We start from the raw sequence: 18,830 nt of genomic DNA on the forward strand, positions 1-18,830 counted from the left end.
TACATTTGTTGTTTTGCATGGTCATGCATTAAGTAAATTCAAGGGTTCCAGAATGCTTTCTTTTTATTTATTTACTTAGGATGGTTTCTGATAAAACTTCCTAATCCAATTTGGCGGGGGGGAGGGGGGGCAGGGTTGATTTGTCATCAAATATAAATATGTAGCACAAATATTAGTTTGTTCTGTTCAGGTGTGCCGTTGACGAGGTAGATCATTGCCCTCTGCGCTGTTAGCATCAGAGTGGATTTTAGGAGTAAGACATGAGAACCCAGGCACTGAGGAGATGGCTCAGCGGATAAAGTGCTTGCTGCACAAAGAAGATGGCCAGAGTTTGGATCCCCAGAACCCAAGTAAAGCTGAGCTGGTGGGTGTGGTGGTTGTGGGTAAACCGAGAGAGAGGAGGTGGATTCAGGAAATCCATCAAGTGGCAAGCCGGCTACCCTGACTAGCCCAGTCAGTGAGCTCTGAGAGTCCCTGCCTCTGTAAATCATGTAACAGTGATGATGGGGGAGACTCATGACAACAATTTCTGATCTTCAAATGCACCCACACATGTGGTCCCCACTAACAGGCACACACACATACATATGCACACAAAGAACACACACACAAAGAACACACACATACATATACATAAAGAACACATACATATACATAAAAGACACACATACATAAAGAACATGCAAAGAACACACATGAACATGTATGTACATGTAAATAATGCATAAAACACACAAAACATGCACATACATAAAAGACATGCATACAGAAACATACAAAGAGCACATACATACACATAAAGAATATATACATATACATAAAAGGCATGCATACATAACACACAAAGAACATACATAATACATACATACACATAAAAGACACATGCATACATAAAGAACATACACACTGGGGGTTGGAGAGGTAGCTCAGGGGTTAAGAGCACTGCCTGCTCTTCCAGAGGTCCTGAGTTCAATTCCCAGCAATCACATGGTGGCTCACAACCATCTGTAGTGAGATCTGGTGCCCTCTTCTGGTAAGTAGGCATACATGCAACCAGAATACTGTATATATAAAAACAAAACAAAACAAGAACACACACACTTGCAAAAAAAAAAAAAAGGCTCAGTAAGTAATGGTGATTGCTACCCCACCATACAAGCCAGAGTTTGTTCAACAGAGTCCCGGTAAAGGTGGAATGAGAGAACCAATTCCACAGTCATTCTTTCACCCCACACATGTTGATGACGTGCAAACCCCACACACATTACACACACAAGTTTAAAAAAATTTTAAAAGCAGAGAGGCCAAGAAAAAAAGAACAGCTGAGCTTTACTGCTATAAAGGAAGCAGCCGGGGGGTGGGAGGTGGAGGCAGGAGAACTCCTTGACTACATAGCAAGACTACAGCCAGTCTGGGCTACATAAGATCCTGTCACAAAACAAAGAAAAAGGGGAGCCCGAGTTATTTAAGCAACAAGAAGTATTCAATAATTTTTTTCCAGAGAAGTCCAGACAAGAGTTGACTCCAGTTTCAATTTTGTGGTCTCTGAGTTATTACATCAGAGTCCTGCCCGTCTCTGCCAGCCTCTTTCTCCTCTGATGCCTGCCTGAACTTGTTTCCCTCTTTTTCCTTAAAACAGTTTCTTAGGCCGGGCGATGGTGGCGCACGCCTTTAATCCCAGCACTCGGGAGGCAGAGGCAGGCGGATCTCTGTGAGTTCGAGACCAGCCTGGTCTACAGAGCTAGTTCCAGGACAGGCTCCAAAGCCACAGAGAAACCCTGTCTCAAAAAAAACAAAACAAAACAAGCAAAAAAAAAAACCCAGTTCCTTAGAAAACATAATTGTGAGGGCTGGGGACATAGCTCAGTCAGTAAGGTGATCTTGTCAGCTCTGTGGGATTAACAGTAACCATGGGAACAAGCCTCTAGACCAGGCTGTGAGGGGTTTCTAGATTGGGTTAATGGAAGAGAGACTTGGAGGTAACAGAGGACTCCTACGTGTGAGCAGCCCCACGCTGCGGGCTGGGGTTCAGGAGGAAATAGAAAAGAAGAGGTGTGAGCAGTAGCATTGTCATTGCAGATACAATGTGACCAGCTGCCATGGCTTCTCCGACACAGCGGACAGCACCTTTAATCTGTGAGCCAAACGAACCCTTCCTTACATTGCTTTTGTCAGGTATTTTGTCCCAGCAACCAAAAAAAGAATTTATGTTACAATCACAGGGACCTGAGTTCAATCCCCAGAGCCCACATAAAATCCCAACCACTTGTAATCCCAATGTGGGGATTACAGAAACAGACCCATACTTGAGTCTCTCTGGCCAGCCAGCCTTGCCTGCTTGGTGAGCCCCAGTCCAGTGAGAGACCCTGTCCTCAAAAATGAGGTGCACATGAAGCTGGAGAGATGGCTCAGCCGTTAAGAACACTTGATGCTCTTGCAGAGGACCAGGGTTTGGTTCCCAGCACCCACGTGGTGGTTTGCAATCCTTTGTAATTCCAGTTCCAGAGAATCTGATGCCCTCTTGTGGAGTTACTGGGCACTGCACTCATGTAGAACATAACCACACACAGGGAAAACACCCAAACACATAAAATAACACCAAACACATAAAAATAGCTCCTTAAAAATGAGAAGCACCACCAGAGGCTGACCCTTTGCTTACACACACACACACACACACACACACACACACACACACACACACACACACAGTGCAGATCTTTGAAGCCACATATCAATCATTCAAAAAGCTGAATAAGCCTCTTGACAACTTCATAACTCAGGACAGTCTCTTTGGGAGCCTTGGGGCCATTGTCTGAAGTGTGAGCAATGAGGTCATGTGTCCCTATCTTAGGAAGTGTTTCTCCACCTGTGGGCCATGACCCCTTGGGGGTGAATAGGGATTGCCTGTGACCATCAGTAAACTCATATATCTACATTATGATTCATAACAGTAGCAAAATTACAGTCCCGAAGTAGCAATGAAAATAATCTTATGGTTGGGGGTTACCACATCATGAGGAATTGTATTGAGGGTCGAAGCATTAGGGAGGTTGAAAGACTGTTTTCTCCATTTGGATATAGATAACTCACCTGTATTAAAAGACTGCACCTGGGCTGGAGAGATGGCTCAGTGGTTAAGAGCATTGCCTGCTCTTCCAAAGGTCCTGAGTTCAATTCCCAGCAACCACATGGTGGCTCACAACCATCTGTAAAGAGGTCTGGCGCCCTCTTCTGGCCTTCAGGCATACACACAGAATATTGTATACATAATAAATAAATAAATAAATATTTTAAAAAAAAAGACTGCACCTGCCTATTTAAGAGAGGGCTCTGTCCCTGCAAGTTCTTAGCAGCTGCCTGTGCTGTGCTGCCAGTTCTCAGGCCTGTCCAAGAAAGAAACAGCTTTTTATTTTTTTAGTGAACTAATGAAGTTTAATTAGGATTACCTCCAAAAGCATGAGTGAGGGGGAACTCTTGGAACAAGGGCAGTGGCTATACCACTGAAGGAACTGTCCCTCCTTCCGCAGTAAATATCAATGCCTGTGGACTCTCAGGGAGGGGTGGGGTTGTCAGAGCAGCCTCCCACAATCAGTGGAGTGATGGAGTCTTCTGCGCATGCCCTCACTACATGATGGGAAGCTGCTCGTTTTAAAGGTGGCCAGGCTCTGTGTAACACACTGCTCCATTGCTATAGCTTTGTCTTGCTGTTCTTAACCTGCCGTCTAGATGTGTTTCTGATATTCTCTCACCACGTGGAGAATACCTGCCATTTTCTAATCCAGCCTTCCTGCGTTTATAGTTATAAGCACCGCAGATGCCGTTCGATGGCTTCTGGTACAAGGCCTGCATTGGCTTTGTTTCTTGGTAAGTGTAGAAATGTGTTCTTTTTTCCTACAGTCACGTGGTTTCCTTCCTTCCAAGACTTAGGTATGTCTTATACAAATTTCCATGTGGTAGCATTTGGATTCCTATTGTTTCTCTTTATATCTATCTATATATATATATATATACACACACACACACACACACACACACACACACATACACACATGCCTATGTGTGTACATATATAGTATATGTATTAGTGTTTTTGTCATGGGTGTCCGGTTCCCTGGAACTGGAGTTACAGACAGTTGTGAGCTGTCATGTGGATGCTGGGAAGGGAACCCGGGTCCTCTGGAAGTACGGTCAGTGCTCTTCACTGCTGAGCCTTCTCTCCAGCCCCCTATTCTTTCTTAATTACTGATCAAATGCTTGCACATCTTTCAGTTGGATCTTCTTCTAAGGTCGTTACTTTTAGTATTTTTTTTTAACTTTATGTATTGTAGAAATTCCCTTCAAATGTGTTTAAAGCATTGCTCACATTCTGCTTTGTGATTTTTCTAAGCCTAAATTATTTTCTCTTAAACAAACCTTAGAAGGTGAACGACACACATCTTTCAGGAAGCACAAGCTTTCCTGAAAGACACTTTCGAAACTGGGCTCTTTTCCAGGAAAGGTCCGCAGTAGCCCAGACAGGCACTGCATGGGCATCTTTCTCCTTACAATTACTACTTGTCAAATTAGGAGGCACTTAAAAGAAAAGATGTGTGTGTGTGTGTGTGTGTGTGTGTGTGTGCGCGCGCGCGCGCGCGCGCGTGCGTGTATGCAAGCATATGCCACGTGTGCAGGTGCCCGTGGAGGCCATAAGAGAGCATCAGATCCCTTGGAGATGGAGTTGTACTGAGTGAGCCCTCTCTCCAGCTCCAGAAGGTGATTTTTTTTTAAATAATTTTTTTATATGTATGAGTGGTTTGCCTGCCTGTATGTGCACGTGTGCCTGGTGCCCAAGGCAGATAGAAGTCAGGTCCCCTGGAACTGGGGTTTGAAGGGGTTGTGGGTGCTGGGAACTGAACCCAGACCCTTTGTGGAGCAGCTGCTACTCGTGGAGCCCTCTCTCCAGCCCAGGAAGGCAGTTGCTCTATGACTGCTCTGCCTTTGGAGTTACAGTGAGCCTTCCTTGGAGGAAATAATAGTTTTGGGTTGTTTTTTTTTTTTTTTGGAGAATTTTTATGAACACTGTAATTTCTGACAGGTTTGTCATATTTAACATTTCCTCATGATTTTGCAAAAACAGAAGCCCTGATGAATGCATCTTTTCTCACAAATAACCTTTTTTTTTTTTTTTTTTTTTTTTTGGTTTTTCGAGACAGGGTTTCTCTGTGGCTTTGGAGCCTGTCCTGGAACTAGCTCCGTAGACCAGGCTGGTCTCGAACTCACAGAGATCCGCCTGCCTCTGCCTCCTGAGTGCTTCACAAATATCTTTTAAATTAGTGTGTGTGTGTGCATGTGCGTGTGCTACATGTGTGTAAGTGCAGTATGCACGTAGACATCAGTGCTACCTTTGGGGACTTGGTTCTCCCCTCCTGCTACGTATGGGCTCTCGGGATCTGACTGGGGCCTCCAGGCTTACACGGCACGAGCTTTTACCCACTAGGCCTTTCTGACCTTCTCTATCACTCCTCTTGTCTACTGCTGGTTCCTCAGCCATTTCGAACAGATGTGAAAATAGAGGATTATTTATCCTGGTCGAGTCTCGGCGGCTTTTCTGTCGGACTACATGATTCAGCCTTCTGTGCTTTGCCCCGGCCTGTTCTAAACCCGGCTCTGCTGATTTGAATGTTTGCACATCCCTGATCCTTTCCACCTGGTTTGGAAAGGACTCAGTCTCCGAGCGAGCGAGGCTGCAGCGAAGATGTTTCTCAGGCTCTTCTGCCATTTGTCCGTTTACTTGCACTTTTTAAATCAACCCCAGTGTAAACAAACGGAAGACTGCAGAGACGCTCTGCGTGCCATGGTCCTTCTCATCTTCTCTCCCTGCTCTGAGCTTGCAGGACTTTCCCAGGCCCGGCTTAGCTCTTCCTTCCTGAAGCTGCTTATTCTCACAGTCACCGTCAAGCCCTCCCGTTCTTCCACTGCTGTCACTAGTTACCTGGTTCTTGTTTCTGGCTCCATTGCTCCTTCCTTTGGATGGTAAACTGGGGAGACAAAAACACTCTGGAAGCTGACTGATATTTGGGGATTATTTTAAGCTCTTTTTTTTTTTTTTTTTTTGATTTTCGAGACAGGGTTTCTCTGTAGCTTATGGTTCCTGTCCTGGAACTAGCTCCTTTTTAAAATAAAAAATGTCTAGCTGGGCAGTGGTGGTGCACGCCTTTAATCCTGGCACTCGGGAGGCAGAGGTAGGTAGATCTCTGAGTTCGAGGCCAGTCTGGTCTACATAGTGAGTGCCAGGACATCCAGGGCTACACAGAGAAACCGTGTCTCGAGAACCAAATAAAGAAATAAATAAGTCTTCTTTACTATAAGCATGCTTGCCTGGGTGAGTCGGTGAGACCACAGTTGTCAGATGCTCACTTGAATCCCCTGGCAGGGGAGTTCCGGGTGGCTGTACCCGGATGATGGCCGCTGCACCAGGGTCCTTCCACAGCACAGCCAGCACTCTGAACTGCTGAGCCGGCTCTCTAGCCCCTCTGTCTTCATTTTGATTCTCAGAATCATTCTAATTAGACTAAGATGTATCACAGTTTCTCTCTTAGTATAAAATTATTATCATTCTTATCTGACATAGGCCAGGGATCATCAGGCCCAGGCTGTTGAGCATACAGGAGTGTGGGTGACCCACCCTGAATCTGCAGCATCACTGCAAAGCCCCACCCCATCTTATAAGCAGCATCATAGAATCCCTGAAAGAGATTTGTTTAAAACCATTTTATTTATGTGGCTTTCTGAGACATGTTACATATCTTAGACTGGCCTCAGATTCACGATCCTCCAGCCTAGTTCTGGGATTCGAGGTATGTATTTTTTTTTCAGTTGTCATTTCCCTAATAAATCTTAGTACTGGGTGTATTCAAATTCAACACAAATTCTGAAAATTATGTAGGAAGATAAATATTGTTAGCTTTAACAGAGAGCAGAGGCTGTGAGTCAGACTGGAGCCAGCAGCCCTGTCTCATTGTTGATGGAGTGGAGAAACCCGAGAAAGACCACACCTTTTGCCCCAACTAATTTAGTTTGATATTTCAAGTTGAGTGAAAAGGTTTTTTCTGCTGCTTCTCACCCAGTGGCACCCACTCTTTTCCACAGCTGGTGTTTTGCAGTAATGCTGCCTTGTTTTCTTCCTGGCTGCAGTCTGGCAGTGAGGACTCATGCTTCTCCACGGCATCCAACTCTGGCTCACTCTCCTGCAACCCTGCCGCTTTAACAAACTCAGACAAGGTCAGGGAGTCGGAGATGACTCCACTGTGACCTTTCTGCTCTAAGAACAAGCCGATGTTGTCCCTGTAGGGAAGGCTGATGCTGCGGCTGAACAGCGGCTCCTCGATTCCCAGAAGCTCTCGAGTGTGACGAGATATCGTCTGAAACGAAAGGATAATATTTTAGAGGGACTAACTTGAAAAGACAAGGAAATCAGAGCTTTATTCAGTGTTGTCATGTCTCTTCAATACTAAGAAACTATTTCAGTGAGAAAATAGAGGAAAAACCAAATGGCTTACTAAACTGACCTAATAAAACTTTTTTTTTTCTGAGACAAGGTTTCTCTGTGTAACCCTAGCTGTCCGGAACTTGATCTGTAGACCAAGTTGGCCTCAAACTCAGAGAGATCCTCCTGCCTCTGCCTGCTGAGTGCTGGGATTAAAGTCACGTAACATTATGCCCAGCTAAAACTAAACTGTTGAGCGCTGAATGCTCTCGAGTTCTGGGATTGCATGCGTGAGCCACACCCAGCATTTGTGCTGAATGCTCTTGAGTGCTGGGATTGAAGGCGTGAGCCACACCCAGCATTTGTGCAATGTTTTGGAAAAGACAACATTAACAAGGACAGATAGACGATTGCCAAGAATCAGAATCTAAGGATGGGCTGACAGTGATGGGGACCCAGAAGAAGTTTGAATTCCAGGGAACTGTTTCATATGGTTCTCTAAGCGTTTATTGACATCCACAGACTTGCACACAACAAAGAATGACTTCACCATATGTCACTGAAAAGTCAGTGTCGGGAGAATAGGACGGAATGCAGGTGAGGACAGTTACAAACTTAGGGTGTAATTACTCTGAAATGGGTAGAAAGGCAATGTAAGTTACTTTATTTAACTTTGGAAAAGAGTGTATAGATACTGTAAGTCTTTTTTTTTTCTTTTTTGGCTTTTGGTTTTCCGAGACAGGGTTTCTCTGTAGCTTTGGAGCCTGTCCTGGAACTAGTTCTTGTAGACCAGGCTGGCCTCGAACTCCCAGAGATCCACCTGCCTCTGCCTCCCAAGTGCTGGGATTAAAGCCGTGCACCACCACCGCTCGCCAAGTGTTTCTGCTTGTGCAACTTTATAAGAGGAGGGCATCGGATCCTACTACAGATCATTGTGAGCCACCATGTGGGTGTTGGGAATTGAACTCAGGACCTCTGGAGGAGCAGCCAGTGCTCATAACCACAGCGAGCATCTCTCCAGTCCAATACTGTAAGTCTTAAAGACAAAAAAGTGAACACAACATTATGATTAATTTGGTAGAATTATCTCTTAAAGAGACACATGCTTCTGTATGGAAAGAGCCAGGCTTCTCACTATCATAAAAAATTATAAATAAGCAATAGGGCTTGGAGCTATGAAGGCTGGAAAGGCTAGAACAAACCTAGGCTGTGAAGAGTCAGAGAGGCCAGTATGTGTATATTATCTCAAATACAGGTAGATCTCAAAACAGACATTTGCGTAATGGGCTTGAGAACACTTGGGAGAATGACACTTGAGTAGCAATATGCATAACAAGTGCCCACATTGAATATTCTCTGATAAAAATAACCAGAGCTCCAGCACTCGGGAGGCAGAGGCAGGCGGATCTCTGTGAGTTCGAGACCAGCCTGGTCTACAAGAGCTAGTTCCGGGACCAGTACCAAAGCTACAGAGAAACCCTGTCTCGAAAAACCAAAAAAAAAAAAAAAATAACCAGAGCTTTGTGGAGACGTGGTTATTTAGGGCTGTAAGGAGGGAAAGCAAAATGAGACTGAAGCTTCCTGTAGTCCCAGAAAGTAGGGAGACACTTCTTGGGAGGAGAGGGCATGTCAAAAGAAGACAACTCAATCTAAACATCATCCAGTAATCAAAGATGGGATTTCTTTTTGAGAGAAAAAGCAAATAATGATCATTCTGCTTTGTAATCCAAACAGTAACTGACCATGAAACCAAACTGGTAGAGATGAGGAAATGAATTTTTTTTTTGTTTTTGTTTTTCGAGACAGGGTTTCTCTGTAGCTTTGGTGCCTGTCCTGGAACTAGCTCTTGTAGACCAGGCTGGCCTCGAACTCCCAGAGATCCGCCCGCCTCTGCCTCCGAGTGCTGGGATTAAAGGCGTGCGCCACCACCGCCGGGCTGGAAATGGATTTTTTAAGTGAGGGAAAAGGAACTGTAGAAGACTTTCCTGTGAAAGCATTCCAACCAAACACAGAAGGAATGAAGGGGGGAAAAAATCATTATTAAAATGACAGGGTGGTAACCGTGTTTTCTTTTAAAATGAAAAACTGTCTAGTGACTATTACTGATATGTAGCTGTGAATCTGTGCTACCTGAATAGTTTACAGTAAGGCAAACTTACTAAAGCTGCCCAGACTGTGTTTGGACTGGTTGGTTGTAATGACACATGGTCTCATCGTAAGAGCTAGTCTTACTTGAAACTCTATGTATAGGAGGCTAGCCTTGAACTCATCAACACCCTACCTTTCTTAGACTGCATAGTGCTGGAGTTACAGGCATGAACCCCCATGCCTGACTAGAGCCATTCACAGTTCACTTTAGAATCATAAATAATTCATCCTAGATAAGCAATTCACTTATATTATTCTCCAAAGGTTTGTCATGGAGTTCTTATATTCCGAGACTCTTTTGTCTTACTGTTCAATACTGTGAACCCAGGACTTCACAGATGTTCTACTACTGTACACCTTCCTTTTCATTTTGTTTTGCGACAGGGTCTCACTAAGTCACCCAGGCTGGCTTTGAGCATGTGATCCTCAGCTTTCTGAGTAGCTGGAAAGTTAGATACCACCACATCTTCCTTGGGGAATCATTTTCCAAGAGAGAGGAAAGACACAAGTGTGCTATTCTTTTGTCTAACCTCCCCTTAGAATAAAATAAGACTGACTGATGTAAGCGCTGCTCTGAGGGAAATGTGGATGTATTAGTTGCTGTAATCACAGCAGTGGAGTTAAAAGTGCTTCGTGTTAGGGCTGGAAGTGTAGCTTAGTGGTAGGGTGACTGCCTGGCATGCTCAAGGCCTCGAGTCCAGAATCCCAGCACTGCAAAACCAAACCAAGCAAGCAAGAAACAAACAGATCTGTCTGTAAGGAGGTTGGTAATAGCTGACCACTCATGCCAGCTGTGGTAGATAATGCTTATAATCCTAGCATTTAAAGTATGGCAGAAGGATTTCCATGAGTTACAGGCTGGCTAGTTTGGGCTACATAGTGAGTTCCAGGATAGCCAAGACTTTGTCTCAGAAAAGAGAAGCCCTTCAAAACTTAAAAAAAAAAAGTATGGTTCCTAGGAAGCTAATGTGTGTCTTAGTCTGAGGGTAGCTCTTTGGTGTATTCCCATGTGTCAAGTAACCCTATGCCACTACTGAATGACTTGAGTTTTGTGTTACTCTAGTGACATCAAGAAGAAGCCACAGGGCAGACGCAATGAAGCAAGCTGCCAGGTCAGATATGCTGAATCTTTCCCTGACTTTTCATGACAATGAGACACTCTGCTCCTGGCAGCACCAATCTACTTCAAGAGGACGATGAGCATCAAAGAGGCTCCTTACGGAGTTTGATAGCCATTTGGGCAAGAAACTGCTCTTGCCTGGACTATTGCATAAACTGGACACAGTGAACCCTCAGAGAGAGGACTGCTGAAATTGCCTAAAGGTGAGATGACCTTTTGGGGTTCCTGATTCATGAAGGAGTCTGCGAGACATTCTGCAGGACACAGCAGATAGTGACTGAACTGACTTTGAAATTTCCTGCTTCATGGAAATGTCTCTGGATACTATGGGCCTGTAGGCCGAAGATGGATGCCCCAATGGTACAGAGAAACTTTGGGTGACTGTCCAGGCAGCAAGATGTCTCTGTCATTTCTAGAGTTTGGAAGTTGCTTATTTCTTGTTTGCTTAGGTAATATTGTATCTTTCTGGAGTCTTTGATGGAGTTGAAGAATAGTTATAGTTTTCCTTAGTTATGATAAAGATAAAATAGATATAAATATTGCAATTTTTACTTGATAACTGTTTTGTTATATGTAATTTTGCTATGTTAAAGTTAAAGCCTTTCTTTTTTTTTGTTTAAACAGAAAAAGGGGAAATGATGGAGGAAGGTCATTGGTTAATTAATAAAGAAACTGCTTGGCCCTGATAGGTTAGAACATAGGTGGGTGGAGTAAACAGAACAGAATGCTGGGAGGAAGAGGAAGTGAGGTAAGATGCCTCAGAGAGACGCCATGCCACTGCTCTCCAGGGCAGACGCAATGAAACAAGCTGCCAGGTCAGACATGCTGAATCTTTCCTCGTAAGGCTGGTGCTACACAGATTATTAGAGATGGGCTTATCAGGATATGAGAATTAGCCAGTAAGGGCTAGAGCTAATGGGCCAAGCAGTGTTTAAAAGAAAAAAAAAAGAAGCCACATTTTCCTGATGACTTACACAAGTATGCCAAAGTTTCATATTAAAACTTTTTGAGATAAAAGGATTGGCAGTCGGCTCATCATTTGCTTGGAGGATTTCATTGGATTTTGAAGACCCCTTGTTACTTGCCCAGGATCAGGATTCTGACTACAGCCCATTATTCCTTTGGAATCAGAATGTCGAGTGAGCAACATGACTTTGGTGGATTCAATGTTTTCTCATGACGAAGAGTTGAAATTCTTGGTACTTAAATGTTGCAGGACTTTGGTTACCAGGAAAAACCAGGAGTCAGCTGCTGGAGTGAAGGCCGGCTAGCTCAGAGGAGCAGGAAAGCACCTGGCTGACCGCCCTCCTCCGCCCATGTCCCTCCCTTCTAATTCCTGTGCTTCTCTCTCTCTCTCTCTCCCTCCCTCCCTCCCTCCCTCCCTCCCTCCCTCCCTCCCTCCCTCCCTCCCTCCCTCCCTCTCTCTCTCTCTCTCTCTCTCCCCCCTCCCCACTGCCTCCTGCTCTCTTTTTTTTTCTGCCAACTGTTGCTTGCTCTGCCTTTTAACCTATGGTTGACTTTATTTAATCCTGCGTACAATATTCAAGCAGAAAGCTCTTGGATTAAAGGTGTGCGCTACAGGTTTTCCCAGTAAATAATGCAATCTTGGGGTTGACAATGTGATCATATATCCTGTACACTCTAGGTAGATGTTGGAGTCACAGGGAAGAATGTATCATTCTTTTAACATAAAAAGAATAGGCATTTGATCTTGAGATCTTGGCAGCCATGTGAAGGCAAGGTTGGAAATACCAAATATGGTAAGTGGGCTTGTCTATGCTATGTACATGGAAGTTTGTGGCAATTAGAATTTTCATTTAGAGAGGCAGAGCATGAATCCCAGAAAGCATTTAAGTTCTGATCTTATCTGAATGATCTTTTGCCACTGGGACTCAGTTTTCTCTCCTGAGGATTAGATGGATCCATGTTTAGCACTTACCACATGGTAAGTACTCAGCAGAGCACAGTGATTAGCTGAATAAATGAGCTGAATGTTCAGTTAGGACTCCATGTTTTAATTGTTCAGAGACTCTCTAATTGTCAGCAGAAAGACTTGAATATTAACAAGTGTATTTTTCTTTTCTGAGTCATATGATTTACAGAAGAATATGCTCCTAAAACTTGATAAAGAGTTGTGTTGTTGGCTGTTTTTGCTCTTTCTCTTTTACTCTTTACTCATGACTTTTTGAGGGGACCACCACCCAACTACCAAATAAATCATGGACACGCAGGCTTAATTCTTAATTATAATATAGTTTATAATTAGAATTAAACACTCAGTCTTAGCTTGGCTTATTTCTAGTCAGCTTTTCGTAAATTATCCTATCTTTTGCCTCTGAGCTTTTAACTTTTCTGTATTTCTGTATATCTTTTCTTCTTACTCTGTGGGTGGCTGCGCGTGGCTGCGTGGCTGGGTGGCTGCGTGGCTGGGTGGCTGGGTGGCTGCGTGGCTGGTGGCTGGGTGGCTGGTGGCTGGGTGGCTGGTGGCTGGGTGGCTGGGTGGCTGGGTGGCTGGGTGGCTGGGTGGCTGGTGGCTGGTGGCTGGGTGGCTGGTGGCTGGCCCCCGGACCTCCTCCTCCTCTCCAGATTTCCCCATCTATTTATACTCTCTTTCTGCCAGCCCCACCTATCTTTTTTCTTGCCTTGCTATTGGCCATTCAGCTCTTTATTAGACCATCAGTTGTTTTAGCCCACGGAGGTGTTTTTTGTTTAGGTAAAAAATGCACAGCTTCACAGAGTTAAACAAATGAGACATCAACAGAAACAACACATCTTGACATCGTTAAACAAATGTCCCAGAGCATAAACAAATGTAACACACCTTAAAATAATATTCTACATCAGAGTTGTAGGAAACATGTCCCAGAATCTTTTATTTTAATTAAAACATTTGGAGGGTTGTCTTAGTCACTGTCCTGTTCCTGTGAAGAGTCAGCACGAGCACAGCAACTGTTATAAAGAAAACATTTAGCCGGGTGGTGGTGGCTCACCTTTAGTCCCAGCACTTGCGAGGCAGAGGGAGGCAGAGCTCTGAGTTTGAGGCTAGCCTGGTCTACAGAATGAGTTCTGGTACAAGCTAGGGCTACACAGAGAAACCCATTTAAAAAAAAACAAAAACAAAGCAAAACAAAAAGAAAGCATTTAATTGGGGGCTTGCTTACAGTTCGGAGATTTAGTCTGTTATGGTCATGGTGGGAAACATGGCAGCATGCGGGAAGAGATGGTGCTGGAGAAGGAGCTGAGAGTTCTACATCCAGATCCACAGGCATCAGGAGAGAGAGAGAGAGAGAGAGAGAGAGAGAGAGAGAGAGAGAGAGAGAGAGAGAGGAGGGAGAGAGGCAGGCACTGGGCATGGCTTGAGCTTTTGAAACCTCAAAGCCAGTGACACACTTCCTTTTACTATGCCAACAACCCACTTTGTCCTTCTCAAATAGTGCCATTCCCTAATGACTAAACATTTAAATATATGAGTTTATGGAGGTCACTCTTATTCAAACCATTCAATGGTAGAGACTGGGAACCTATCTTTAACAAAACTGAATCTGAGCTGGGTGGTGGTGGCGGCACATACCTTTAATCCCAGTACTTGGAAGGCAGAGGCAGGTGGACCTCTGAAGTTAAGAGGCAGGAGAAGTCTGAAGTTTGAGGCCAGCCTGATTTACAAAGCAAGTTCCAGGACAGTCAGGGCTACACAGAGAAATCCTGTTTCAGAAAACAAAAGAAACAAAACAAAAAGAAATGGATGAAACCTAATACATTATTCTATTCCAAATAGTCTTCATTTCAAAAGACCCTTTAAAAAAACCAAATCTAATTCTGAAGATCATGTTTAGAAACTACTGCAGAAGAACCTTTATGGCCTTCCTATACTAAATAGACCCTATTGTATGTGTGTGTGTGTGGGGGGGTAAGTGCTATAGAAAAGGTTCCGAAGGAGTTATGTATGCTACACAGTGTGAGGCTGTTAAATACTACAAAAGGAAGGCATCCCGAACACAGGAGACTGGCCAAGGACCAGTCAGTGCTCCATAGGTGAGGCCTATGTAACTTGTCTGAAAGCCAGGCAGCAAAGTAGGTAAGATACATAATGTTACATAAGCACCAAACAGGTATCGAAGACAGACAATGTTACTGGGCGCTCTGGAAGAGAGGTTACTACGGGACAGCAATGTGAAGAACAACTTTCTGTGGAGGTGAGGAGGAACTGGCCCTTAAAGGATGATCACGTTCATATTCGCAATACAAGGGCATGGGACCTGAGCGAAGACACACCGGGGGCAGGCACAAGCAGGCAGGAGGCTGTGAGTTGGACCGGGCAGTCTGGAGAAGTTCGGTGGCAACCGGGAGAGAATGAATGTGGCTGGAGCCAACTTACGGAGGACCTGGAAGCCCAAGCCAGGAGTTGGGACCCTAATCCATATCTCACCTTCATGTCTTCGAAATCAGTTATCCCCATCTGAGGCAGGTTGCAGCAGTTCACGTAGATGAGTTTGGGACCATTGATGAAGTTTGTAGTGAAACACTCCTGTTGGTACGAGAAGAACAGCACTTACACAGGTACTACTATAACTGGAAGAAAAGAGGGACAAAATCACATTAAAAAAAATAATAGCCAGGTGGTGGTGGCACACACCTTTAATCCCAGCACTTGGGAGGCTGAGGCAGGTGGATCTCTGTGAGTTCGAGGCCAGCCTGGTCTACAAGAGCTAGTTCCAGGACAGGCTCCAAAGCTACAGAGAAACCCTCTCTCAAAAAACCAATAAATAAATAATAAATAAAAACAAAAGTGCTGAGTTAAATTTCATGTTGTGGCTTCAATCTGCTTTTGCATGTTGTCACTAATTTTTTTTTTTGTGCGGGGTCCGAGCTAAGGAAAGGTGTCACTCTCGAGCCCAGGCTGACCTGGAACTCAGTTGATAGCAGAGGCTGGCCTCCATCCTGTGGTGATATGCCTGTCTCTGGTCTTAGATTACAAAGTTGAGTCACCATGCTCAGTCTCAAGGACATTTTGGAGTAAAGGTTTCAGATCCTGTGCTTTGTCACAACCTAATGTCATAGTTGGCATCAATAAATTAAGAAGCACATACTATTTTTGATAAAGCTAATTTGGGCTGATGGCTAACAGGCCTTAATACTCTGAAGTGATCATGCTACATATGTCGTATTGGGCAGCCAGTTAAGAATGACAGCACAGGGGGCTGGAGAGATGGCTCAGAGGTTAAGAGCATTGCCTGCTCTTCCAGAGGTCCTGAGTTCAATTCCCAGCAACCACATGGTGGCTCACAACCATCTGTAATGGGGTCTGGTGCCCTCTTCTGGCCTTCGAGCACACACACAGACAATATTGTATACATAATAAATAAATAAATATTTTTAAAAAAAGAATGACAGCGCAGGGCTGGAGAGATGGCTCAGAGGTTAAGAGCACTGCCTGCTCTTCCAGAGGTCCTGAGTTCAATTCCCGGCAACCACATGGTGGTTCACAACCATCTGTAATGCGATCTGGCGCCCTCCTCTGGTGTGCGGGCATACATCGAGGCAGAATGTTGTGTACATAATAAATGAATAAATCTTTAAAAAAAAAAGAATGACAGCACAAATTCAGGGCAAGGGAGTTGCCACTGAGACATCTTGACAAAATTGCAGAAAGGCCTGATTTAGCCTAGGTGTGTTAAAAATATAGATTTCTATGAAAAGAGGACTTCACACATTTTTTTATCTTTATGCAGACAATGAACAGAATAATAATTTGGATGAATAGGAAAATGACATATAACCTTTTTTTCTAAAATACAATATAGATACCAGTGATAGGGAAAACATGTATGTCTAATATGTGTTAATGTACTGGGTTCAGTCTTCAGCACCACACACCCAAGACAGAGAAAGACACACACAATCCAAAATTCACTTTCCCCACAGTCCACGACATATCTGCATTTCTAGTGAAAAAGAGGCAAGAGAACATGTCAGTTGAGAGGAAAAAATGGGATCCGAGGATGTGCCTTCAAAAACCATTGTTTTCGTGTACCTTGTATTGAGGGAAGCCTAGCTCGCCAATCCACTCTGCAACATTCTCTGCGGTCCACTTAAGGTGTTCAAATGGTGGGCCCACACTTTTGTTGATCTTGGTTTCCTTCTCTGACCCCTGGGGTAAAACTACAACTTCCTTTTCAGTAATTGAATCTCTCAAGTCTATGCAAGACTCTGAAGCAGGATCGGTTGGATGGACTTCATTGATTTCAGTCTGAAGCACTTTGAGGAGTTCGTCGTAAGGTTCATAATCTGTACCGCCTGATTCAACACTTTCTCTGGGAGAGCTTACCATAAACTCACTTTCAGATTTAGCCTTGTTAGTTTCTTTTTCTGCCATCTCTTTGTGATATTCGGGAAATACTAGCTCATCCTTGCCTACAGTATACTTAAGTTTGCTTGGTCCTGGCCCGTGGTCCTTGGGAAGTTCTGTAGCTGACGTTCGTGGTTTGGGTTCGTTGGATAACTCTAGCTCCTTGGTTGGTGCTGGCTGTGACTTCTCTTGCACTTCTGGTTTGGTCATCTGTGGTGGCCCTTGACCTGTTTCCTCAGTTGATTTTTGTAGTTTCTTCTTTGGCAAATCTGCATCCATCTGTTCTTGTAGCACTGGGGCCTTCTTCTTATTTGACTCTATTAATGTTCCCTTTGATTCTGACTTCTCACTTGATTTTCTCTGCTTTTCTTTTTGACCTGCTGGTTTCCTATCCTCTGATGTCTCTGGAACTTTCTCCTCAACTGACTTTTTCTGTGTCTCCCCCTGGACATCAGGTTCTATCTCTTCTGGGAGTCCCAGAGCAGCCACTTCCAGTGTCTCTGGAATCTTTTCCTCAATAGAACTTTGTGTTTCCTTTGGAACTTCTGATATTGCCCTTTCTGAGAGCTCTAGCCTTGCTTCATCAATTGGTTTTCTCGATTCTTCCCCAGAAAACTCTTGCTTGAGTTTTTCCAGTAGCACTGGAACTTTCTCTTTAATTGACTGGCCTGAGAATTTTGGCTTAATCTGCTCAGGCTGCTGTTCGGTGCCTATCTGCTCTATGGACTTTATTCGAATCTCTTCTGGAGGCTTAATATCTACTTCCTCGGTAGATTTTCTTAGCGTCTGGCCTGGAAACTCTGGCTTAGTCACCTCAGATGGCTCTGTACTTTTCTCTTCAGCTGACTCTTCTTGTGTCTTTGTAATTTCGGACTTGGTCATCTTTAATGGAGGTAGATCTTCCTCTTCAACCGATTTTCTTGGTTTTTCACTTGGAAAATCTACTGTGTTTTGCTCTGGACCTATTTCTTCATCTCCCTTACTACGAGACTGCTTTGGAACCTCCTGCCCAGTCTCTTCTGGTAACGTCAGTATTTTCTCACTGCTCGTATGCTCTGGAGTCTTGGTTTCTGTTGGTAGTTGTGTGTCTGTTTCTGCAGGTGCTTCTGTGAATAGTAAATCTACTGAAACGTCTGGTGGTTGTAGGTTTGGCTCCTCATGTTTCTCGTCCACTGGTGCCTCCAAGTCCTCTCTTCCTGCTTCCCATGATGTCTCTAACTTCAACACTTGCGTTATCTCTGCTTCAGTTTGGCTAGGTAGGTCCATGTTGGTCTCCTTGGGAATTTCTTCTTCGGGCGTCCTGGCTGACTCTTGCAGTACGTTTTCTGCATTCCCTGGCTTCCCCTCTTCAAAGTCATCTTCCACAGTTTTAAATTTCTCTGGCTCTAGGTCGATCTCCTGGAGCATCTCAGGGGTTACCTCTACCACGGTGTCTGATATGAAAGTATGCAATTTACGAGATCTTGGAGATTTAGTTTCATCTTGGTCAGAATCATAATCTCCTGGGACTTCGGCCATTACGCAGTCAATTGACGCGCCCAAGGCCTCCTAGCAACTTCAACTTCCGACAGCGTCTCTATGGATACCACGATTTCCGGCGGTGTCTTCCTGACTCTTCCAGAGATTTTGTCGAGGCTTACAAGAGTCGACCGTAAAAACAGGCGATCAAAAGCACGTAGTAAACCACCCCTCCCCGTTCCCCCGGTCGTCCACGTCGCCAGCTTCCACTGGCCAGAGCTCCGGCAGCT

At 44.4% G+C, this 18,830-nt stretch overlaps 1 protein-coding gene across 2 annotated transcripts; it reads right to left on the bottom strand.

Moving 5' to 3' along the window:
- Positions 1–6,745: 6,745 nt before the first annotated feature.
- Positions 6,746–18,781, bottom strand: Samd15 (sterile alpha motif domain containing 15). Of its 2 annotated transcripts, none has more exons than XM_075948786.1 (3): positions 16,768–18,700; positions 15,163–15,261; positions 6,746–7,403 (listed from the first exon to the last, which is right to left on the bottom strand). In XM_075948786.1, exons 1-3 carry the CDS (start codon positions 18,598–18,600, stop codon positions 7,068–7,070), a joined length of 2,268 nt encoding a protein of 755 aa, XP_075804901.1. In that variant the 5' UTR covers positions 18,601–18,700; the 3' UTR covers positions 6,746–7,067. The 2 variants fall into 2 exon arrangements, with proteins under 2 accessions (XP_075804901.1, XP_075804902.1); XM_075948787.1 differs by lacking the exon at positions 6,746–7,403 and adding an exon at positions 14,247–14,438 and having other exon boundaries at positions 16,768–18,781.
- Between the last annotated feature and the right edge of the window lie 49 nt (positions 18,782–18,830).

This window comes from Microtus pennsylvanicus, chromosome 14 (genome assembly GCF_037038515.1).
Source record: "Microtus pennsylvanicus isolate mMicPen1 chromosome 14, mMicPen1.hap1, whole genome shotgun sequence".
Classification (NCBI taxonomy): domain Eukaryota; kingdom Metazoa; phylum Chordata; class Mammalia; order Rodentia; family Cricetidae; genus Microtus; species Microtus pennsylvanicus.